Source organism: Neofelis nebulosa, chromosome 14 (genome assembly GCF_028018385.1).
Source record: "Neofelis nebulosa isolate mNeoNeb1 chromosome 14, mNeoNeb1.pri, whole genome shotgun sequence".
Taxonomy (NCBI): domain Eukaryota; kingdom Metazoa; phylum Chordata; class Mammalia; order Carnivora; family Felidae; genus Neofelis; species Neofelis nebulosa.
In genome coordinates, this window is record NC_080795.1 from 4,927,206 (window position 1) to 4,946,331 (window position 19,126).

Sequence of the window (19,126 nt, forward strand, 5' to 3'; positions counted from 1 at the left end):
AAAGTGGTTGGTGGTGGTCCAACTCCTGGAGGTGCTGTGAGTGCCATGGGCCGAATAGAAGCAACTGTGAACTGGGGAGAAACACATCCCCAAATTTCAAAATAGTAACTACATATCACTTAGCATGCAAACAGCATGTCGTGAGTGAGTGAAGAGTCAAATTCACGAAATATACTGCATGCCTAAAGATAAATGAAAATTATTTATTTCTGAACTAATGGGCACAAGTGATACATTTTCTATAATATATCATTTTCCCACTGAAGGAGACCCTGGACGGCCAACTTTAGGTCCCTTCTGCTAAGTCCATTGCTGTAAGTACTTATTTTTAGAATGGTAAAAATATTACGGTCACAGGCCACCGGAATTAGTCTGTGTTACTACCAAATATATTTGGTGGGGGTAGTGGCTAAATAATACTCTGCATGTTTATAAAACAAAAGAAGTAAATGCTTTATTTATATATGTCCTATCTTAGATACCTTAAGCTTAAATATGTCTGCCCTTTTATTTTTAAGGGTTCTTTCAGGGATAGACATCCGTCCTATTAGGGAGTCGAGGTTCTCTTTAAGGCTTAGTATCTTTTATTTTCTTCAAAAAGAGGCACAGTCCAATTCTATACTTTTGAAAATGGACTTGGGGCAAGGACTCTCCGTGGCTTGTATTTAGACTCTCCACAGTTACTGACTGAAAAACATCGGCTCTCAGTAAATGGATGCTGAGTGAAAGCAAGGTTTGCTTTTGCTTCCAAACGGGAATCTGCCTTTACAGCCACACAGACTATGTTCTACATAAGTTAAGACTGGGTCTTTGGTGCCAGGGAGTAGACAAAGTTTGGGCCACTCCTGCTCGCTACCTGAGGCGGTGTGATCGCTGGCTTCCAGGAGGCCATCTTCCTCCTCCGCCTCGGTCCTGTCGTCACATTCTTCTCTGCAGTCCACGTTTGGGCTGTAGTGTCGGGGCTTCATTAGCAGGGATTTTCTCTTGTTGACTGGGACGCCCAAAGCCTGCTCTGCAGCTCTCCTCTTCTTCGCCATGGAACAATCGTACGCAGCACTGTAGTGATTGAGGCAAATTAAGAACATGGAGAAAAGACTTTACTGCTACTTGCCATCTGATTTCCATGAAGTGCAACCCAAAGCCTGTGGATGCCTGGGACCAAAGGTTTAGGGTTAGTTGTTGGCACTAATGAAAACAGCCCATCCATTGACTCTACTGAACTGTGTGGATTCTATTTTACTGCCTATCAGAAGAGTTTAAAAAAAAAAAAATCATCCTTAATCCTGAGTAAGCATATGTTAATCTGTGCTTTGCTTGGCACTACATTAAATACCCAGGGAGGGAAAGAACAAGATTTGTACTGGTTTGCTAATCCTAAGAAACAGCTAATGTGAAAAATATACCACCAGACACACACACACACAAAACGTGTCCAGTATGGATAAACCACAAGGTTTTTCGAATAGCTGTTTGCTACCCAAACTGCTTATCTCTCCCGCAGTTGTGCACCAAACTTGAGATGCCACATCCTGAGCTTTGACCTGAAAGGAAAAAGCATAAAGGGAGGGGTAAGCTAGGAACACTCTGTCAACCCATCTCCAGTCACAAATAAAAAAATGAAAAAATAAAAAAAGGTGGAAAGATGCTACCTGGCACTCTGCCTTTTGATTTTCACCCATTTGGCACACAGAACAAACAAATAAAAGGAGGAGACATAAGATTGGATTTCACAAAAATGGACAACAGTTTATCCCTATTCTTGTCCTCGTATGATTTTATTTGGAAATGCTCCTGAGGGCGGCCCTTTCAAAACAGATTTCCTACTTATAGCTCACTCAGAATTAATGCAGATCACTCTATGTGCCGAAGTTAAGACAAACATTCTCTTGGCAAGATCCAGGAAGACCAGAGGGTTTAGCCCACAGTGAGTCTGTGAGAGATATTTATTAAATGCTCTTTGAAGAAAAGCACAAAGCTTTAGAAGCAAAGATCCAGAACAGAGAATCTTAGAGTAATAAGATATTACTTACTCCATCACAAAAAAATTACTGAATACTCAGTAATATTATCAAGTAGATAAAGGACTTAAATTGTTCTCTTAGGAGCATCAATGCAAAGACAGTGGCCCCGTTCACAAAAGTTATTTGATTATAGCTGTACGTGAAGTCTTGAACTTAGAACAGTAGATTTAAAAAACTTCAGAGGGAGAAAAAAAAGGCTATTCCTTCCAGGAAAAAAGGAATATAGAAAGAGAGATAATCCGAGAGGGTTAGAAATCTTTAAAAAAAAAAAAAAAAAGATTAAAAAGTGGATAATTGAAAATTATCGTCCAGAAGAGAACAGTGACCTTCCCAAATAAACTAATCTCCCTTTGCAAAATCTCTCTGATGAGCCCAAATTTAAAGCGACCTAGTACAGAAGATGGAGCAAGAGAGAATATAATCAGATGACTATAGTAGCAAAAACCTGCCTTTATATGGTGGTGGATATATAGCATTCATATGGAGACTGCAGAAAGTGGAAACCTACATGGCCTGAATCTGCTGGTTTCTCAAGGAAAAATCTACAATGTGGGGAGGTAATGGGAATGTGCAAAAAGAAGCAGAACTACCCTTACACGAGTTTTCTTCGTCAAGGAGACTGACGTGGGAAGGAAGGGGGACAGAGAAACTTATCAAAACGGGTACATTTCCTAGGTATGGGAGGAGAGTTCAAGAACTTCCCCAAACGAGTTAAAGTGTCCTGAGTCAAGTGAACTTCCATTAAAGATGCTCAGAAAATATACCAGACCACTAAACTATTATCTCAAACCAGGAAGATGCATAGAAAATGAAATAGAAATTTGCTTCTGGCAAATGTCATTCAGGTATTAAAGCAGGGAAAGAAAGCGGATTCTAAAAACCACTTTAAGCATACCATCTGTGCCAGGGAAAAGGCCAAGAAAGTTTATCAAAACAAAGATTTGTCAGTGGCAGGAAACACTGATCAGTAAGACCTGGGTGGCGGGGCTGGTTTACTAACTGGTTGATGAGGAAACTGTCATTTCTTTCTTTGATGGTTGATGAATGAGGCTGACCATCTATTACTTGGACAATCCTTACAAACTTTGTGTCATTAACACTGTTATCCAAATTGACTTATAAAGACAAGTATCGTTCTCAAAATCACATATCTGGTCAATGGTGTGGCTGATATTTGAATCCCAGGCTGCTGGGTTTTCTCCTATGTGTTGCCAGATTAAAACGATGAAGTTGCTAATTTCCATATGCATTTGGCAACTGGGTGAAGTTATACCTGAGTCAACCAGCCACGTCTCTAACTGGAAGGAAGCTATCACAGGGCTTTGCCCAATGATTTAGATGCAGGTATGTAGGACGCTCGTCAGATCTGGAGATAGTACTGAGTTGCAGCAATGAAAATCATGTTGCAAAATGTAATTAAGATCCCCAAAGTGTCCATAGTCTGGAGTTGTAGGGTGAACCTAATGAGATGACATTTAATGGTAATAAAACTCAAGTTCAGTGTTTAGGTCCAAATACTAACTGTGCAAGGATGAAGGGGCTATGTAAGGTTTTACTGAAAGTACAAATTTAGCTTAAAATAAATGATTGTGTTTGATAGTGTGTAGGAAGTTCCTTAAAGAATATTATCTGTGTAACCTGGAAAAAAATAATTGTATTTTTTGGAACATCAAATTCCTTATCCCTCGAATAGGGATAATAATTTCTATATCACATGTGGTGGATAGAGAAGATAACATCTGTGCTGTTACTGACTAAAATAGGTTAAGATAGAACTGTTCTGACTCCCTGCTCAGTGCTCCTTGGACTCCATCAACATGAGACTGATGCTGTCACAATGCGACATCACAAACTCTCTCCCTAGCATACTGCATAGATTTATGCATGCTTGTATGTCCGTAAATGCATTCTAATTTTTTACATATTATTTATATTTACATAAATTACACGAGATTTATACATAACATTTGCTTTAAATCTCACATTCTGTGCATTTCTCCATTGCAAAGTAGCCATGGCCCAGGCAGCATTTGGAGCTAAAATGAAAGGCTTTATAACAAATATTACCCTTTGTGTGTGCATGGAAAATGGTCCCTTTCCCTAGTTTTCCCTGAGGGCACACTATTTTGGCTTTATTGTGACACTTCACTGTGACACTGCAATGAGGGAAAGCCATGCTTTACATGTCACTGAAAGAAATGCCACAAAATGCTAACATATCTTCTCAAGGTTGCCAGAAATAATTTCCACTGGGTTGTGTTTTCCCATCTGCGGAGCTCTGAAATGTTAAGGAAATAAATGAGCTCTATTATCTATATTTTTCTAGTAGATGAGAAAGAAAGAGAAAAAATACACTCAGCCCTGCATTTATTGTTCTATTCAATCAAACTGTTGCTTTAAACATCCACAGTCCTCGAGGGAACTTTATCAATGCACCAAATACCTTTCAACACCACATTTTCATATCTGTGGTTTTGACTTTATTAAAATATCTTTAAAAGATCTGTATGTTTACTTGGGAGAAATTTTTGGTTACATATTTGAGAAATGCTTCCATTTAGAAACTCAGAGTCTAATTTGAAATGGCATTCCCTTTGATGACAACATACGGCTGAAATTTCATTCAAAACAATGATTGAGAAAAACAACAATTAGATAACTTTAATGATAGACTCAGGGCTGGAAGTATGTTTAGAAGTCACATCCATTGATCTTTCAGATTTCAAAGAAGAGTACAACAAATTAGAAAACTGTGAATTCCTAAAATCTGTCCAATAAACAGTGGGTTCTACAGTTTTCCAGCTTATTTTCCAGTCATAAATTCTCAATGCAAGTTACAAGGAGACATGTAACAAATTAAAAAATGCAGGTTCAGTAATAGATCTATTCTGAGTACACTCCCCTCAAAAAATAAAATACAAAAATCAATGAAAGTTATGAATCCCTGAGCCTATGGAAATTATTTATAGGTTCCATTTCTATGGAATATTCATAATAGGTATTCCTGTGGATTTCTTTTAACTAGGAGGAACACCACAGACTTGTGGAAAGGAACCAAGGAGTATAAATTTGAATTAAGGATGATTCAGAAAAAAAACAACAGTATGATGATTGAAAAAGGAAAAAAAATTAAATTATTATTTTCAGAGACATCCTTTTATTTAAGGAAAACCCAAATGATTCTACAGATAAAATATCAAAATAAGAAAGCAAATTTAATGAAGTCATTACAAATTATTTGAGCTTCTATAAACCATCAATAAAAAATTAGAGGGGGGGTCTGGGGGCTCAGCTGGTTGAGTGTCTCAGCTCAGGTCATGATCCAGGGTCGTGGGATCAAGCCCCACATCAGGCTCTGTGCTGAGCGTGTAGCCTGCTTAAGATTCTTTCTCCCTCTTCCCTTCTCCCCCACTCTCTACCTCTCCCTCAAATAAAAAAAAATTAATTAGAAAAAAAGTTAAAAAATAAAACCATTTATAATGCATAGAAATATAAAATACTTAGGGATAAATCTAAAAAAAGATGCATAAAACTTACACAAAACAACATTTAAAGAAAACTAAAGAACTAAACAGAGAAATATAAGATGTGCATGGAATTAAAAACTCAGTGTTGGAAGATTTCAATTCTCCCCAAATTTATCTATTAGATTCAATGAAATCTCAAAGTCCCAAGAGTAATTTTTTTTTAGAAAGTAACAAGTTAAGGGGCACCTGAGTGGCCCAGTGAGTTAAACATCCAACTCTTGGTCACTGCTCAGGTCATGATGTCATGGTTTGTGAGATCGAGCCCCGCATGGAGCTCTGCGTTCACAGTATGGAGCCTGCTTAGGATTCTCTCTCCCTCTCTCTCTGCCCCTCCCCTGCTCACAATTGTTATCTCTCTAAATAAATAAATAAATCAATAAACTTAAAAAATAGAAATTAACAAGTTAATTGTAAAATTTCTATGAAAATGAAAAGAACTAAGAACAACATACACCATCTTGAAGAAAGCAACAAAGTTGAAAGACTTACAGTTTTAAATGTCAAAATTTATCATAAATCTCTAGTACTTGACATAGGGTGTTGTGGTGCAAGCATAAACAAATAGACCAATGTAACACAACAGATATTCTATCCACTGGGTTCAGAAATACGTTCACACATATATGGTCAATTTTTGACAAAGGTATTGTTGAGAAAAGGGTTGTTTCCTCAGTGAATGGCACTGAGTCAATTCGATATCTATCTGAAAAAAAATGTCTTGACTTCTACGTTATATCATATACAGCAAACAATCCCAGAAGAATTATGGATTTAAAAGACTAAGAAGAGAGTAGAAAAAGCAACCCATTGAATGGGAGAAGGTATTTTCAATTCATCTTTACTTAAAAAAAAAAACTTTACATACAGAATATGTAAAGATTTCTTGCAAATAAATAAGAAAATGACAACCTAATGGAAGAATCACAACATAGATCCACAGGTCTCTGGAGGAGGGCCACAACATTGCAGCAAAGAATTAGAAATTCTCAAAAAACAGCACTGGCAGAGATAGAATCCCTGAACTTGAAGCCAGAGATGGCCATCGTCAACTAGTTTCTGTTAGATCTACTAAGTCATGATGTCAAGCAGGCATAGAAGTCATGGAAGGCCCACCATTAGGCTGAGGCAAGTCTAGAGGAAACAAGCAAGATCAGCGATCAGATTCCATAACATCCACCACTATGGTGGCAGTACCTCACCCTCAACAGCCACAGATGAGCCACACATAGGGGTCTTGAATATCAGACACAAAGGGAGAAAAAGGATGAACTTGATTTATAAATGAGTTGGCTCAGCATCTGAGGGCAATTGGAAAACAGGCCGCAGGTCATCATGTAAGGGTGGCTCTGAAAGGACAGAGAGAAGAAACTTCCCAGTGGGCAGAGCTACAGGACAGGGCAGGGATGCAGCTGGCCCTCCACTTTGCATGAAGAGAAAAGTTGCCAAGGAAAGGAAATATAGTGCCCATAGGCAAAGCGAATAGTTTAGTTAGTCAGGCAGGGACAGAGATGAATGGTTTAGCTGGAAAAATCAGGGACAAGAAGGTCTGAGGAAAAGGCATGTGAATGGAGTTATGAAAGTTAGGATGAAATTTGAAGGCCTTTGTCTTGTGCGACGACACCTGCCATATAGCACATACCAGGGAATGAGCATTAAACCACCACCCAGACATGGCCTTGTCAGACATCAGCCAGGCTCTTTCTTTAGCTTTCAGATGCTGTTGCAATGGAGTCATTAATGGAGTAGATTCAGGGGCAGGGGAGGAGGCATTGAATATACCGAAAACATGGATTCCCACCAAGACTGAATTAGCTACTCTCACAGCCCAATGTCCTGTGTGTCAGCAAAAGAAATAAATGGCACGTGCCCAGTATGACACCATCCTTTGAGAAGACCAACCAGCCAGTGGGCCCTTTTCATTCTGGAAGGGGCAGCAATTTAACTTGACTGGAATTGACACATATTTTGGAAATGGACTTGTTTTTCTTGCCTTCGGAGCCTCATAGCACCACTCTCTGAGGGCTTACGGAATGTTTGTTCCACACAAGAAATTCTCATACATCTCATTGGCCCACAGGATCCTGTTAGGAAGATGACTATGGGAACAAAATAATTGGATACATGTTATTATTACTTACCACACATCGCAGAAATTGCTGGCCTGATGGAGTGATACAATGGCTTCTTGAAGGCACAGCTGAGATGCTACCTTTGGAGGTGATACCCTGCCAAGATGAAATCATATGGCATTTGTTTTTCTTCATCTGACTTATTTCACTTAAGCATAATACCCTCAAAGTCCATCCTTGTTGTTACAAATACAAGATTTTATTCTTTTTTATGGCTGAGTAGTATTCCAGTGTGTGTGTGTGTGTGTGTGTGTGTGTGTGTGTGTGTGTGTGACATCTTTATCCATTCATTCACTGACAGACACTTTGTTTCCATATCTGAGCTACTGTGAATAATGTTGCAATGAATATAGAGGTGCATATATCTTTTCAAATAATTTTTTTTGTTTTCTTCAAATAAGTACCCAGAAGTGGAATTGTTGGAATATACGACAGGTTTTTTTAAATTATTCTTTTTTGAGAAATCTCCTTTCTGTTTTCCATAGGGGCTCCACGAATTTATATTCCCAAGAGTACACAAACATTCACTTTTCTCCACATCCTCACCAGCCTTGTTATTTTGTGTCTTTTTGATAACAGCCATCCTGGTGGGTATAAGATGATATCTCAATGTGATTCTGATTTTATTTTACTGATGATGAGTGACGTTGAACATATTTTCATGTGTCTGTTGGCAAACTACATATCTTTGGAAAAATGTCTATTCAGATCTCTGCCCATTTTTAATCAGATGGTTTGTGTTTTGTTGTTGTTATTGAGTTGTAGATCTTGATATATCTTGGATATTAATCCCTGAGCAGATATATGATTTGCAAATATCTTCTTCCATTGAAGATGTTGCCTTTATGTTTTCCTAAGGATTTCCTCCACTGTACAGAGGCTTTTTAGTTTGATGTAGTGCTATTTGTTTATTTTCTTCTCGTTGCCATTGGCTTTGGAGTCAGATCCAAAAAATATCACCAAGAGAAATGCCAAGGATCTTACTGCCTATGTTTTCTTCTAGGAATTTTGTGGGTACTGGTCATATATCCAAATCTTTAATCCATTTTAAATTAGTGTGTATGGTATTAGATAGTGGTCCACTTTCATTCTTTTGCATGTAGCTGTCCAGTTTGCCCAACACTATGTGTTGAAGAGACTGATCTTTTTCCATGGCATATTATTGCCTCCTCTGTCATAAATTAACTCACTATATATATATATATATATATATATATATATATATATATATATGTGTGTGTGTGTGTGTGTGTGGGTGTGTGTGTGGGTGTGTGTGTGGGTTATTTATGACCTTTCCATTCTGTCCCATTGATGAATGTTTCTATTTTTATGCCAATACCATACTGTTTTATTACAGCATTGTAATATAGTTTGAAATCAGGGAGTGTGATGCCTCCACCTTTATTCTTCTTTATCAAGATTGCTTTGGCTATTCAGAATCTTTTGTGGTTTCATATAAATTTTAGGATTTTTTTTTCTATTTCTGTGGGAAAAATGTCATTAGCATTTTGATAGGGATTACTCTGAATATGTAGAGTGCTTTGGGTTATATGGACATTTTAACAATATTAATTCTTTCAATTCATGAGCATGGAATATCTTTCCATTTATTTGTGTCTTCCTCAAGTTATTTCATCAATGTCTTATAGTTTTAGAGTACAGATGTACCAACTCCTTGGTTAAATTTATTCCTACATACTTTTTAATACAATTGTAAGGATGTTTTTTAAATTTCTTTCTGATAGTTTGTTGTTAGTGTATAAAAACACAACAGATTTTTGTATGTTGATTTTGTATCCTGCAACTTCACTGAATTTGTTTATTGGTTCTAAGTTTTTTGGTGAAGGCTTTAGAAAAGTCTTCTATGTATAGTATCATGTCATCTGAAAATAGTGACAGTTTAACTTCTTCCTTATCAATTTGGATGCTTTTTATTTATTTCTCTTGTTTGATTGCTGTGGCTAAGACCTCCACTACTGTATTAAATAAAAGTGTTGAGAGTAGACATCTTGCCCTGTTCCTGATCTTAAAGGAAAAGTTCTCAGTTTTTCACCATTGAGTATGATATTAGTTGTGTACTTGTTATATATGGCCTTTATTGTTTGAAGTACATTCCTCCTGTGCCTGCTTTGTTGAGCATTTTTAGCATTAATGGATGTTAAATTTTTTCAATGCTTTTTATGCATTGATTGAAATGATCATAACATTTTTTACCCCTCATTTTGTTAATATAGTGTGTCACATTGATTTATTTGTGGATGATAAGCCATCCTTGCATCCCAGAAATATAGTCCACTTGATCACAGTACACAATCTTTTTCCTGTATTGTTGAATTCAGTTTGCTAATATTTGTTGAGGATTTTTGCATCTGTGTTTATCATGGATATTTGCCTGTAATTTTCTTTTTTGTGCATCCTTTTCTGCTTTTTTGTAGCCAGGTGATGCTGACCTTGTGAAATGAGTTTGGAAATACTCCCTCCTCTTCAACATTTTGAAAAATTTGGGAAGAATAACTATTGAATCTTCTTTGAATATTTGGTAGAATTCGCCAGTGAAGTCATCTGGGATTGGACTTTTGTTTTGTTGGGAGGTTTAGATTACTGCTTCCATATCCCTGAAAATTGGTCTAGTCAAATTTTCTATTTCTTCATTAATCAGTCTTGGAAGATTTTATGTTTCTAAAAATTTATCCATTTCTTCTAGGTTGTCATTTGTTGGCATATTATCGTTCATAGCAGTCTCTTACAATCCTTTGTATTTCTTTGGTATCAGTTGTAACTTCCCTTCTTTCACCTCTGACATTACTTATTTGAGCCCTCTCTTTTTTTCTTATTAAGTCTAGCTAGGAGATTATTAATTTTGTTTATCTTTTCAAAGAACCAGCTCTTAGTTTCAATGATATTTTCTATCATCTTTTTGCTGTCTATTCCATTTATTTCTGCTCTGATCTTTATTATTTCCTTCCTTCTTTTCTTTAACTTTAGGCTTCATTTGTTTCCTCTTTTTCTCATTCCTTTTGCTATAAAGTTAGTTTATTTGAGATTTTGAGTGTAAAGTTAAATTGTTTACTTAAGATTTTTCTTGTTTCTTGATGTAGGCTTGGATTGCAATGAATTTCCATCTTAAAACTGCCTTTGCTTCATCCCATATATTTTGGTATGATGTATTTTCATTTTCATTTGTCTAGGTATTTTTTTTTATTTCTCCTTTGATTTCTTCATTGAACCTTTGGTTATTTAGTAGCATGTTGTTTAATCTCCACATATTTGTGATTTTTCCCAGTTTATTTTCCGTGATTGATTTTCAGTTTCACACCATTGTGGTTTGAAAAGATGCTTGAAATGATTTCCATCTTCTTAAATTTATGTGGACTTATTCTGTGGCCTAACATATGATCAATCCTGAAGAATATTCCATGTGCACTTGATAAGAATGTGTATTCTGCTGCTGGTGGATGGAATGTTCTGTTTAATCTATCTGGTCTAATGTGTCAGTGTTTCCTTCTTGATTTTCTGTCTGGATGACCTATCTCTATTGATGTAAGTAGGGTGGTAAAGTCCCCTACTACTATTGTATTGTCATTGATTTCTCTTTTTAGGTCTGTTAATATTTGATTTGCATATTTAGGTGCTCCTATGCATGATGCATAAACATTTATAAATGTTAACATTTTCTTGCTGCATCCCCTGCTTATCTTTTATTACAGTCTTTGTTTTTAAGTCTATTTTGTCTGAAATAAGTATAGCTACCCCAACTTTTTTTTCTTGGTTTCCATCTGCATAAAACATCTTTTTCCAACACTACACTTTCAGTCTGGGTGTTTTCTTACATCTGAGGTAAGTCTCTTGTAGGCAGCGAAGAGATGGGTCTTGTTTTTTATCCATTCAGCCACTCTTTGTCTTTTGATTGGAGTATTTATCCATTGACATTAAAAGTAACTATAGATAGGTAGGTACTTACTGCCATTTTGTTCATTGTTTTCATAGTTTCTGTCTGTTTCTTTCTTTTTCTCTTGCTTTCTTCCATTGTGGTTTGATTCCTTTCTTTGGTGTTATTTTTAGATTGCAGTCTCATTATTTTTTGTTTATCTACTATAGGTTTTTGCTTTGTGGTTACCATGATGCTTGCATATATCAGCCTGTATATACTGGTCTATTTTAAGTCAATAGCAAGAAAAGTTTGAACACATTCTAAAACTACATTTTTATTCCCCACTCCCACATTTTGTATTTTTGATGTCACATTTCATCTTTTTATTTTGTCTATTTCTTAATTTTTACATTTATAGTTACTTTTTTTTTTACCACTCTTGTCTTTTAACTTTCATAGTAGCTTTATAAGTAATTACTGAATTAACTATATATTTACCTTTACCAGTGAGCTTTTACTTCCATACATTTTCTTGTTACTAATTAGTACCTTTTCTTTCAGCTTAAATAAGTCCGTTTAACATTTCTTGTATGGCAAGTTTAATGGTGATGAACTACTTTGGTTTTCACTTGTCTGGAAAACACTGTATCTCTCGTTCAATTTTGAATGATAACCTTACAAGTATAATATCCTTGGTTGCAAGTTTTTGTTTTCAGCATTGCTAACATATCATGATACCTCTTCCTGGACTACAAAGTTTCCGGTGAAAAATCTGCTCATAGTTTTATGGGTTTCTTTGTACATAACAAGTTGTTTTTCTCTTGCTGTTTTAAGATTTTGTCTTTAATCTTTGACACTTTAATTATGATGTATCTTGAGGTGGATCCCTGGATTCATCTTATTTGAAATTCTGTGGAGTTGCTGGATCTGTCTGTTTCCTTCCCCAGGTTAGGGATGTTTTCAGCCATTATTTCTTCAAATAATGTTCAAATATTCTTCAAATAATTTCTTCAAATATTTCTTTTTTCTCTCTCCTTTTGATAACCGTATAAGTGAATGCTTTTCTAACAGATGTTGTCCTAGAAGTCCCTTATTTTCACCTTTTAAAATTCTTTTTTCTCTTTGTTGCTCTGTTTGGGTAAGTTCCACTGCCATGTCTTCCAGGTCACTGATCCTTTCTTCTGTTTCACCTAGTCTGCTGTTGAACCCCTAGCATATTTTTCAGTTCAGTTATTGTATTCTTCAGTCTGTGGCTTCAGTTTGGTTCTTTCTTATAGCTTCTATTACTCTGTTGAAGTTCTCTCTGTGTCCATCTATTCTCCTAAGATTAGTGAGCATCTTAATGAGCTACTTTGAATTCTTTATCAGGTAAATTACTTATCTTCCATTAAAGGGTGTGTGTGTGTGTGTGTGTGTGTGTGTGTGTGTGTGTTGTGGCTTTGTTTGTTTTGTTCTTCTGGGATATTATCTTGTTCTTTTCTTTGGAGCATAGTCTTCTGTTTCTTCATTTTGCTTGACTCTGTGTTTATTTCTATGTATTAGGTGAACAGCTACCTTTCCCAGGCTTCAAGGGGTGGTTGTAGGAAGACTGAGGGAATGTCTGCCTGTCTGTTCAGGGCCCTGAATATGGTAGCCTGCCAAGAATTATCTCTACAATGTTTCAGCCTCTTGACACTGAGAAACACAAGCCCTCACACAAAGCCAGGCATTCAAGGGATGTCCCCTGTGTCGCCTGTGTACAAGCACTGGGTCACGGTACAACACCCACTGGGTTTAGGGCCAGGGGGGAGCACCAGGCCAGGGTAAGCCTGTCCACTGGAAATATGCACTTTTTAAAAATGTTTGTTTATTTATTTTGGGGGGGGGCAGCAAGGGTGGGAGAGAGAGAATCTGCACTGTCGGTGCAGAGCCCAACACAGGGCTCAAACTCACAAACAGTCAGATCATGAAATCAAGAGTCAGCCACCTAACTGACTGAGCCACACAGGTGCCCTTGGCAATATGCAGTTTTAATGATTATTGCATAGTGTTATGTCCTTGATAGTTTGAATATATGGGTCCAAGAGCTATGAGGTAGATTAGGAGTGGCTCGGTGTACCGTGACTTCCAGCGGCCAACTTGAGGGACTTATATATCCCTTACCCCAAATCTAGACTCTGTGGGTCTGATGATCTCGGTCCCCAAAAGGAGAATGCTTACATCAGGGAACATAGTAAAAGTCCTGTTAAATTTTAAACCCCAAATGCCTCTCAGTCACTTGGGCTTCTTGCACTGGGATATCAGCAGGCAAAGAAGAGTCATCATCCTGGAAAGAGTAACTGACTCTGATCATTGGGAGAAGTGAGGTGGCTGTTACATTTTCAGGACAGAGAAGAATACATTTAGCGCCCAAGTGATCCACCGAGGTGTCTCCTGGTTTTTCCTAGCCGAACCTGGCAACAAATCAACATGTGCAGCACACAGAGAATCTGAATGTTATGCTGACCAGGGGCTCAGATCCCTTAAGGAGGAAGGTCTGAGTCAGGCCACCAAGTAAGCCATCTAGATAAGCAGATGTACTTGACAAGGATGAAGGGAATGACTAGATGAGTAAATAGAAATTAAGCTTGATATGTGAAGCAGGTGGATCTGAAGTGTGGCACGTAGACTGTAGTGGTTGCTATGATATGCCCTTACCCTCGCTCCAATTCAGGATTAAGGTGCTCATTTCCCCCGCCTAGAGAGAGTGCTGGACTCTAATGGCTCTTAGCTGAATCCAAGAGAATTGCCCTGAGAGAACTTGTAACTCCAAATACATCCCCACAGGGGCAGCCCGCATTCACCCTGGCCTTAAGGAAGGACGAACTCTGAAGAGCAATCTCAGAGCTCTCAGTAGAAATGGCCGAGGCTTCTGTTGCAACCGCACTGCAATTCATCTCCCCGTGTGCAATCCTGCCGCCCTTTCTTCTGACGGGTGCTGTTCCCAAGAACATGCCTCCCCGCCCACCGAAAACAAACACAAAACATTGTGTGGCACATTCATGTCTCGGTCTGCTTCTCAGGGGGTCTAATGTTGGGTAAGGACTGATGAGATTAGCCCTGGGGGCTGCAGGCAGGCACCTGCTAGGCTGAAAGCCCTGGTAGGTGTGCAGCTCACCCCTGACCTACAGAACTGGATATGGTCTGTCTTGCAATTCTTGTTCTGAGAGAATTTATGGTCTTGGCTGCAGTATGTAGCTTTGCTCTTGGCTCCGTTTGAGGCAAGAAGATGAAGGCACAATTCATTATTACTCACTTAGAAAACCAAGAAACATTGATGCTTTCTACTTGGAAGACTGATAGTAAAAACCATGTTAATTTCTTTGACAACATAGCGTATTGTTTTGACATACGTTTTTCACATCACTCCGTTAGGATAGCCATTCGTGGTGAGTCTCGTTATATATTTAATGTTAAAATTTGAAAAAATTGGCATATTTCAGTGACTTTTTCAAGAAGCTTGTTATTAGCTCAGCAGAATAAAATATGCAAAAGTGTGAAACATGATCTCCGTTAAGAACTCATAATCTAACTCTGGGGAGAAAGGAAACACATGAGACAAAAATAACTGACAGGAGAGAATTTATAATTATGTTTGAAATGAGTGACACAGCAAATATATGAGACAGTAGTTCAGAGAAGAGGTAGACAGGATCGACTCGCCTGTCCCTGTGTTTCAACAGACAAACTTCCTTTTAGTGATCTAAAACACTACCTATTGAAGTCTAAGAACCTCACTAAAAAGAACAAAAAAAAGCAAGAAAGAAAATGGAATCTTAACGTTATGTACTAGAAAATTGGGTCTTTCAATATTTTTCCACTGTATTTTTCACAGTGAACAGATTACCCTAAATGCCTAAATCACTGCTGGTAAGAATCTAGGCAAATGTGCAGGAATTTTTAGCCCGGACGTGATGCTACATCTGATGCAATGTTATATTTTCTCTGCAGGTTTTTTTTTTTTTAAGAAGCGTCACTTTCTTTCCTGAAACTCTGCACCCCAACACTCTGAGGTATGGATACCCATAGTCTACAATAGCTACTTGACTGCACTTTTAGCAACTCAGGAGGCAGGACCCTGTGGGAAAGTGAAAATCCCATCTTCATTTGAAATGGGTCTCGTGATTCCCGACAGAACCTAAAGGCTACTGTAAATGGCAAATCTACTTTTATACAAGGAAGACTATAGCGATATTGTTCATTCTTTGAGGACAGTGCCTGCAATTCATGAGCCGGCTCTCAGCTCTGTCTTGGAAACTTGTGGCCATGCTCATGTTTACGGAGCTATGTCAAGCTAGAGTGTGCCCAACAGTAAACCTATAATTTAAGCTTCTCCTACTACTCATGTCATAAATTCAGCATCTAAGCTGTTGCTATTTACCGATGGTTGGTTTGCCGTCATGGAACACTGATTCCACGGGCAAGGTTATTTGATAATATCAGGTTTACAAGAGGGAGGAAGGTTTTTCCCCATAAGGCCAGAGCTAATAGATGCCTTTTGGCTCATTTAATTGAGATTAAGCTTTACGAATGATAGATTAATTTTCTAACATCCACAACAGTTTTTTTCATAAAATTGTCAAGCCCTTCAAAGCCACACTGCAACAATAATAGTAATAAAAACCTACTCTTGAATCTCCCTAAAGCCCTCCTGTCGCTTCTCCGTGCTGGTGAACACTTCAACTCCACCCAGATGGAAGCATATAAAAATGACAGCAGTTCAAACACGAATCGAGGGAACTGCCTTCCTCCAGGAGACGCACCAAAAAGCTATTCGCTAAATGTGCGCCCGACGTGGCTAGCCCACCTTCTTGGAACAGAAGTTCACCGACCTCTGTGAACTTTTGCTTCTAGTTCCCTTCACCACTGAGGATGTGCTTTTGCAACATGGCAGAAAGAGATGGGAGGTAAGCTGACAGTAGCAGGTAAGTCAAGAAATCCTAGTCGGTCCCTGTAAAGACTGACCAAGCGACCATGATGTCATGAACCAATCAGTTCCAAACCCTGCTCTCCAAGAATGCACAACAATCATGCCTTTTTACAAATAATTCAATCCTCACACGAACCCAAGAATTTTATAGAAAGAACTATTCAACCGTTCAGTAAAACACAATACACCAAACTTTGGAATATGGTGTAACATAAAATATACATTTCCTGCAATTTATAGCCACAGGCAAATGACGTACCTCAGGTAAATAATGTGTGCACCACCAAATTTCTTTTAATTGCCTATAGATTGACTAAACAATTTAGTTAACGTACAGCAACAGCTTAGCCATGCAATATATAAATAGTTCATTCATCTTTTCAGAACATAATATGATGGGTTATACAGATTTCTCCCAAAAGAAATTGGATATAATAAGATAAAATCAGAAAATTGAAGACAGCAAGAGGTGATCAGTTTGTGCATTTCAGGATGAGGGTACTGAAAGAATTCAGAAAGAATTTAAGTACAGAAAGAGATTCGTCGTTGTTTGCTGGGAAATCTAGCTTCATCAAAGCCAAACTGTTATTTTAAATTATTAATACTTCGGGGTGCCTGGGTGGCTCAGTTGGTTGAGCATCAGACTTCAGTTCAGGTCATGATCTTAACGGTTTGTGGGTTCAAGTCCTAAGTCGGGCTCTGTGCTGACAGCTCAGAGCCTGGAGCCTGCTTCGGATTCTGTGTCTCCCTCTCACTCTGCCCCTCCCCCACTCACACTCTGTCTCTCTCTCTCAAAAATAAACATGAAAACATTTTTTTAATTTATTAATACTTCAAAATACTTTTATAAGTACATAAAATAAAAAATATATGTGGTTTTATATTTTGCCAAATATCAGTATAAAACTAAAAATATTAAGAAAAATGGAATGTAGGGATCTTATTTTAATCCTAAAGAAATACAAAAATGAAATTCACATAGTTCGTTAATGTTTGTCTTATCAAAATAGTATATATTTTTTTCTTTTTTAACGTTTTTTTACCTTTGGGAGAGACAGAGACAGAGTGCGAGGGGGGGAGGGGCAGAGAGAGAGGGACCTACTCTTGAATCTCCCTAAAGCCCTCCTGTCGCTTCTCCGCTTTATTTTGCTATAAAATTTTATATAGCAATTTTGCTACTAGAAGAAGTCTTGTTAGCAGAAAATGCTTTCAAAAATGGTTAAATTTAAACAGGAAGGCTTAGGTGCCACTGAAGTGGGGGGTTGGGCCGTGCCTTTGCTCCACCTCCGACCCCTCCCACTTGCCTAAGCTCGGCCAACAAGACACTGGGATGTCAGGGAGCCCTGCTTCCTGGGAGGAACCAGCCATGCTGGCTTGGATCTTCCCTGGGGGACATGGTTTTTAAGCCCCAAACTTCAAACTTGAAAGAAAAAGCAATCTTAAATACGAGTATCTTCATACTATTTTCAAATCACCCCCGTGAAGTCTGTAGAAAAGCTTCAATCATCTGGCCATTTAATCAATATCCCATTTTATTTTGTTTGGTGCATGTCTCGCGAGGACTGACACCCTGTACGTCTTCTCCCTGACTTTAAACCTTATTCATACTTTACTTATACATGTTTAGACGTTATATATGTGTGTGTAGCATGGGGCCTGGGCTTCCTAGAGGTAATGAAGTGTCTGCTTTGATCATCTAGGCACCGGGCAAGTGCTCTCTGCAGCTGGAAGAGAAACAACCCTTCCATGCATGCTTCTAAGGAAAGGAAAAAACCAGTTAACTTTGTCATAAAACTTAGGGCTCAAAGTAAATTGCAGTTATTTAATAATCAGAACGAGAACTTCAGGTTTTAATGGAGGGTGTTGAATAGAACGTAGACCCTGCCAAAATTCCACTTCAGCTCTCATTTTTGAACAGAACGTCAGAAAGGAGAAAGTGACAGTGATTATAAAATACACATAGAAAACGTCTGCTTTAAAATTACTTTTGAACAGGAGCGCCTGGGTGGCTCAGCCGGTTAAGCGTCCGACTTTGGCTCAGGTCATGATCTCACCGTTTGTGAGTTCAAGCCCCAAATCGGGCTCTGTGCTGCCAGCTCAGAGCCTGGAGCCTGCTTCGGATTCTGTGTCTCCCGCTCTCTCTGCCCCTCCCCGACTTGTGCTCTGTCTCTCTCTCTGTCTCTCAAAGATAAATAAATGTAAAAAAAAAAATTTAAATTACTTTTGGACAAAAATGGGGTGACTGGGTGGTTCAATTGGTTGAGTGTCTAATTCTTGATTTCAGCTCAGGTCGTGATCCCCAGGTCATGGGATCAAGCCCTGCATCAGGCTCCATGCTGTGTAGCCTGCTTGAGATTCTCTTTCTCTCCTTCTGCCCCCTCCCTCACTTGAGATTCCTCTCTCTCTCTCTCTCTCTCAAAAAAAATTACTTTTGAACAAAAATAACAAAGGTAATTAATATTTAACACATGACTATGTAAAAAAATTCAAGATCATGTGAATTAGCCAGACAACTCAGAGGAGAAAAAAAAAGTTTATTTTGGACAACTTTATCAAAACTTATCTCTATTGTACACCATGCCCAAATCTATTGAATATCAAGTTCCTACATGTTTGTGATGCAGGCATAG

The 19,126-nt window shown here is 38.1% G+C and overlaps 1 protein-coding gene across 7 annotated transcripts in view; it reads right to left on the reverse strand.

The window, feature by feature from the left end:
* ST18 (ST18 C2H2C-type zinc finger transcription factor) overlaps positions 1 to 19,126 on the reverse strand; it is a 257,754-nt gene that overhangs the window by 68,658 nt on the left and 169,970 nt on the right. For 5 of the 7 annotated variants that reach the window (XM_058699371.1, XM_058699372.1, XM_058699373.1 and 2 more), the window contains 2 exons: positions 7,687 to 7,773; positions 857 to 1,056 (listed from right to left, as the gene is read on the reverse strand). In XM_058699371.1, coding sequence (XP_058555354.1) covers positions 857 to 1,056; positions 7,687 to 7,773 — 287 coding nt within the window. The remainder of the gene's footprint in view (positions 1 to 856; positions 1,057 to 7,686; positions 7,774 to 19,126) is intronic. The other 2 variants (XM_058699375.1, XM_058699374.1) reach the window with 1 other exon arrangement.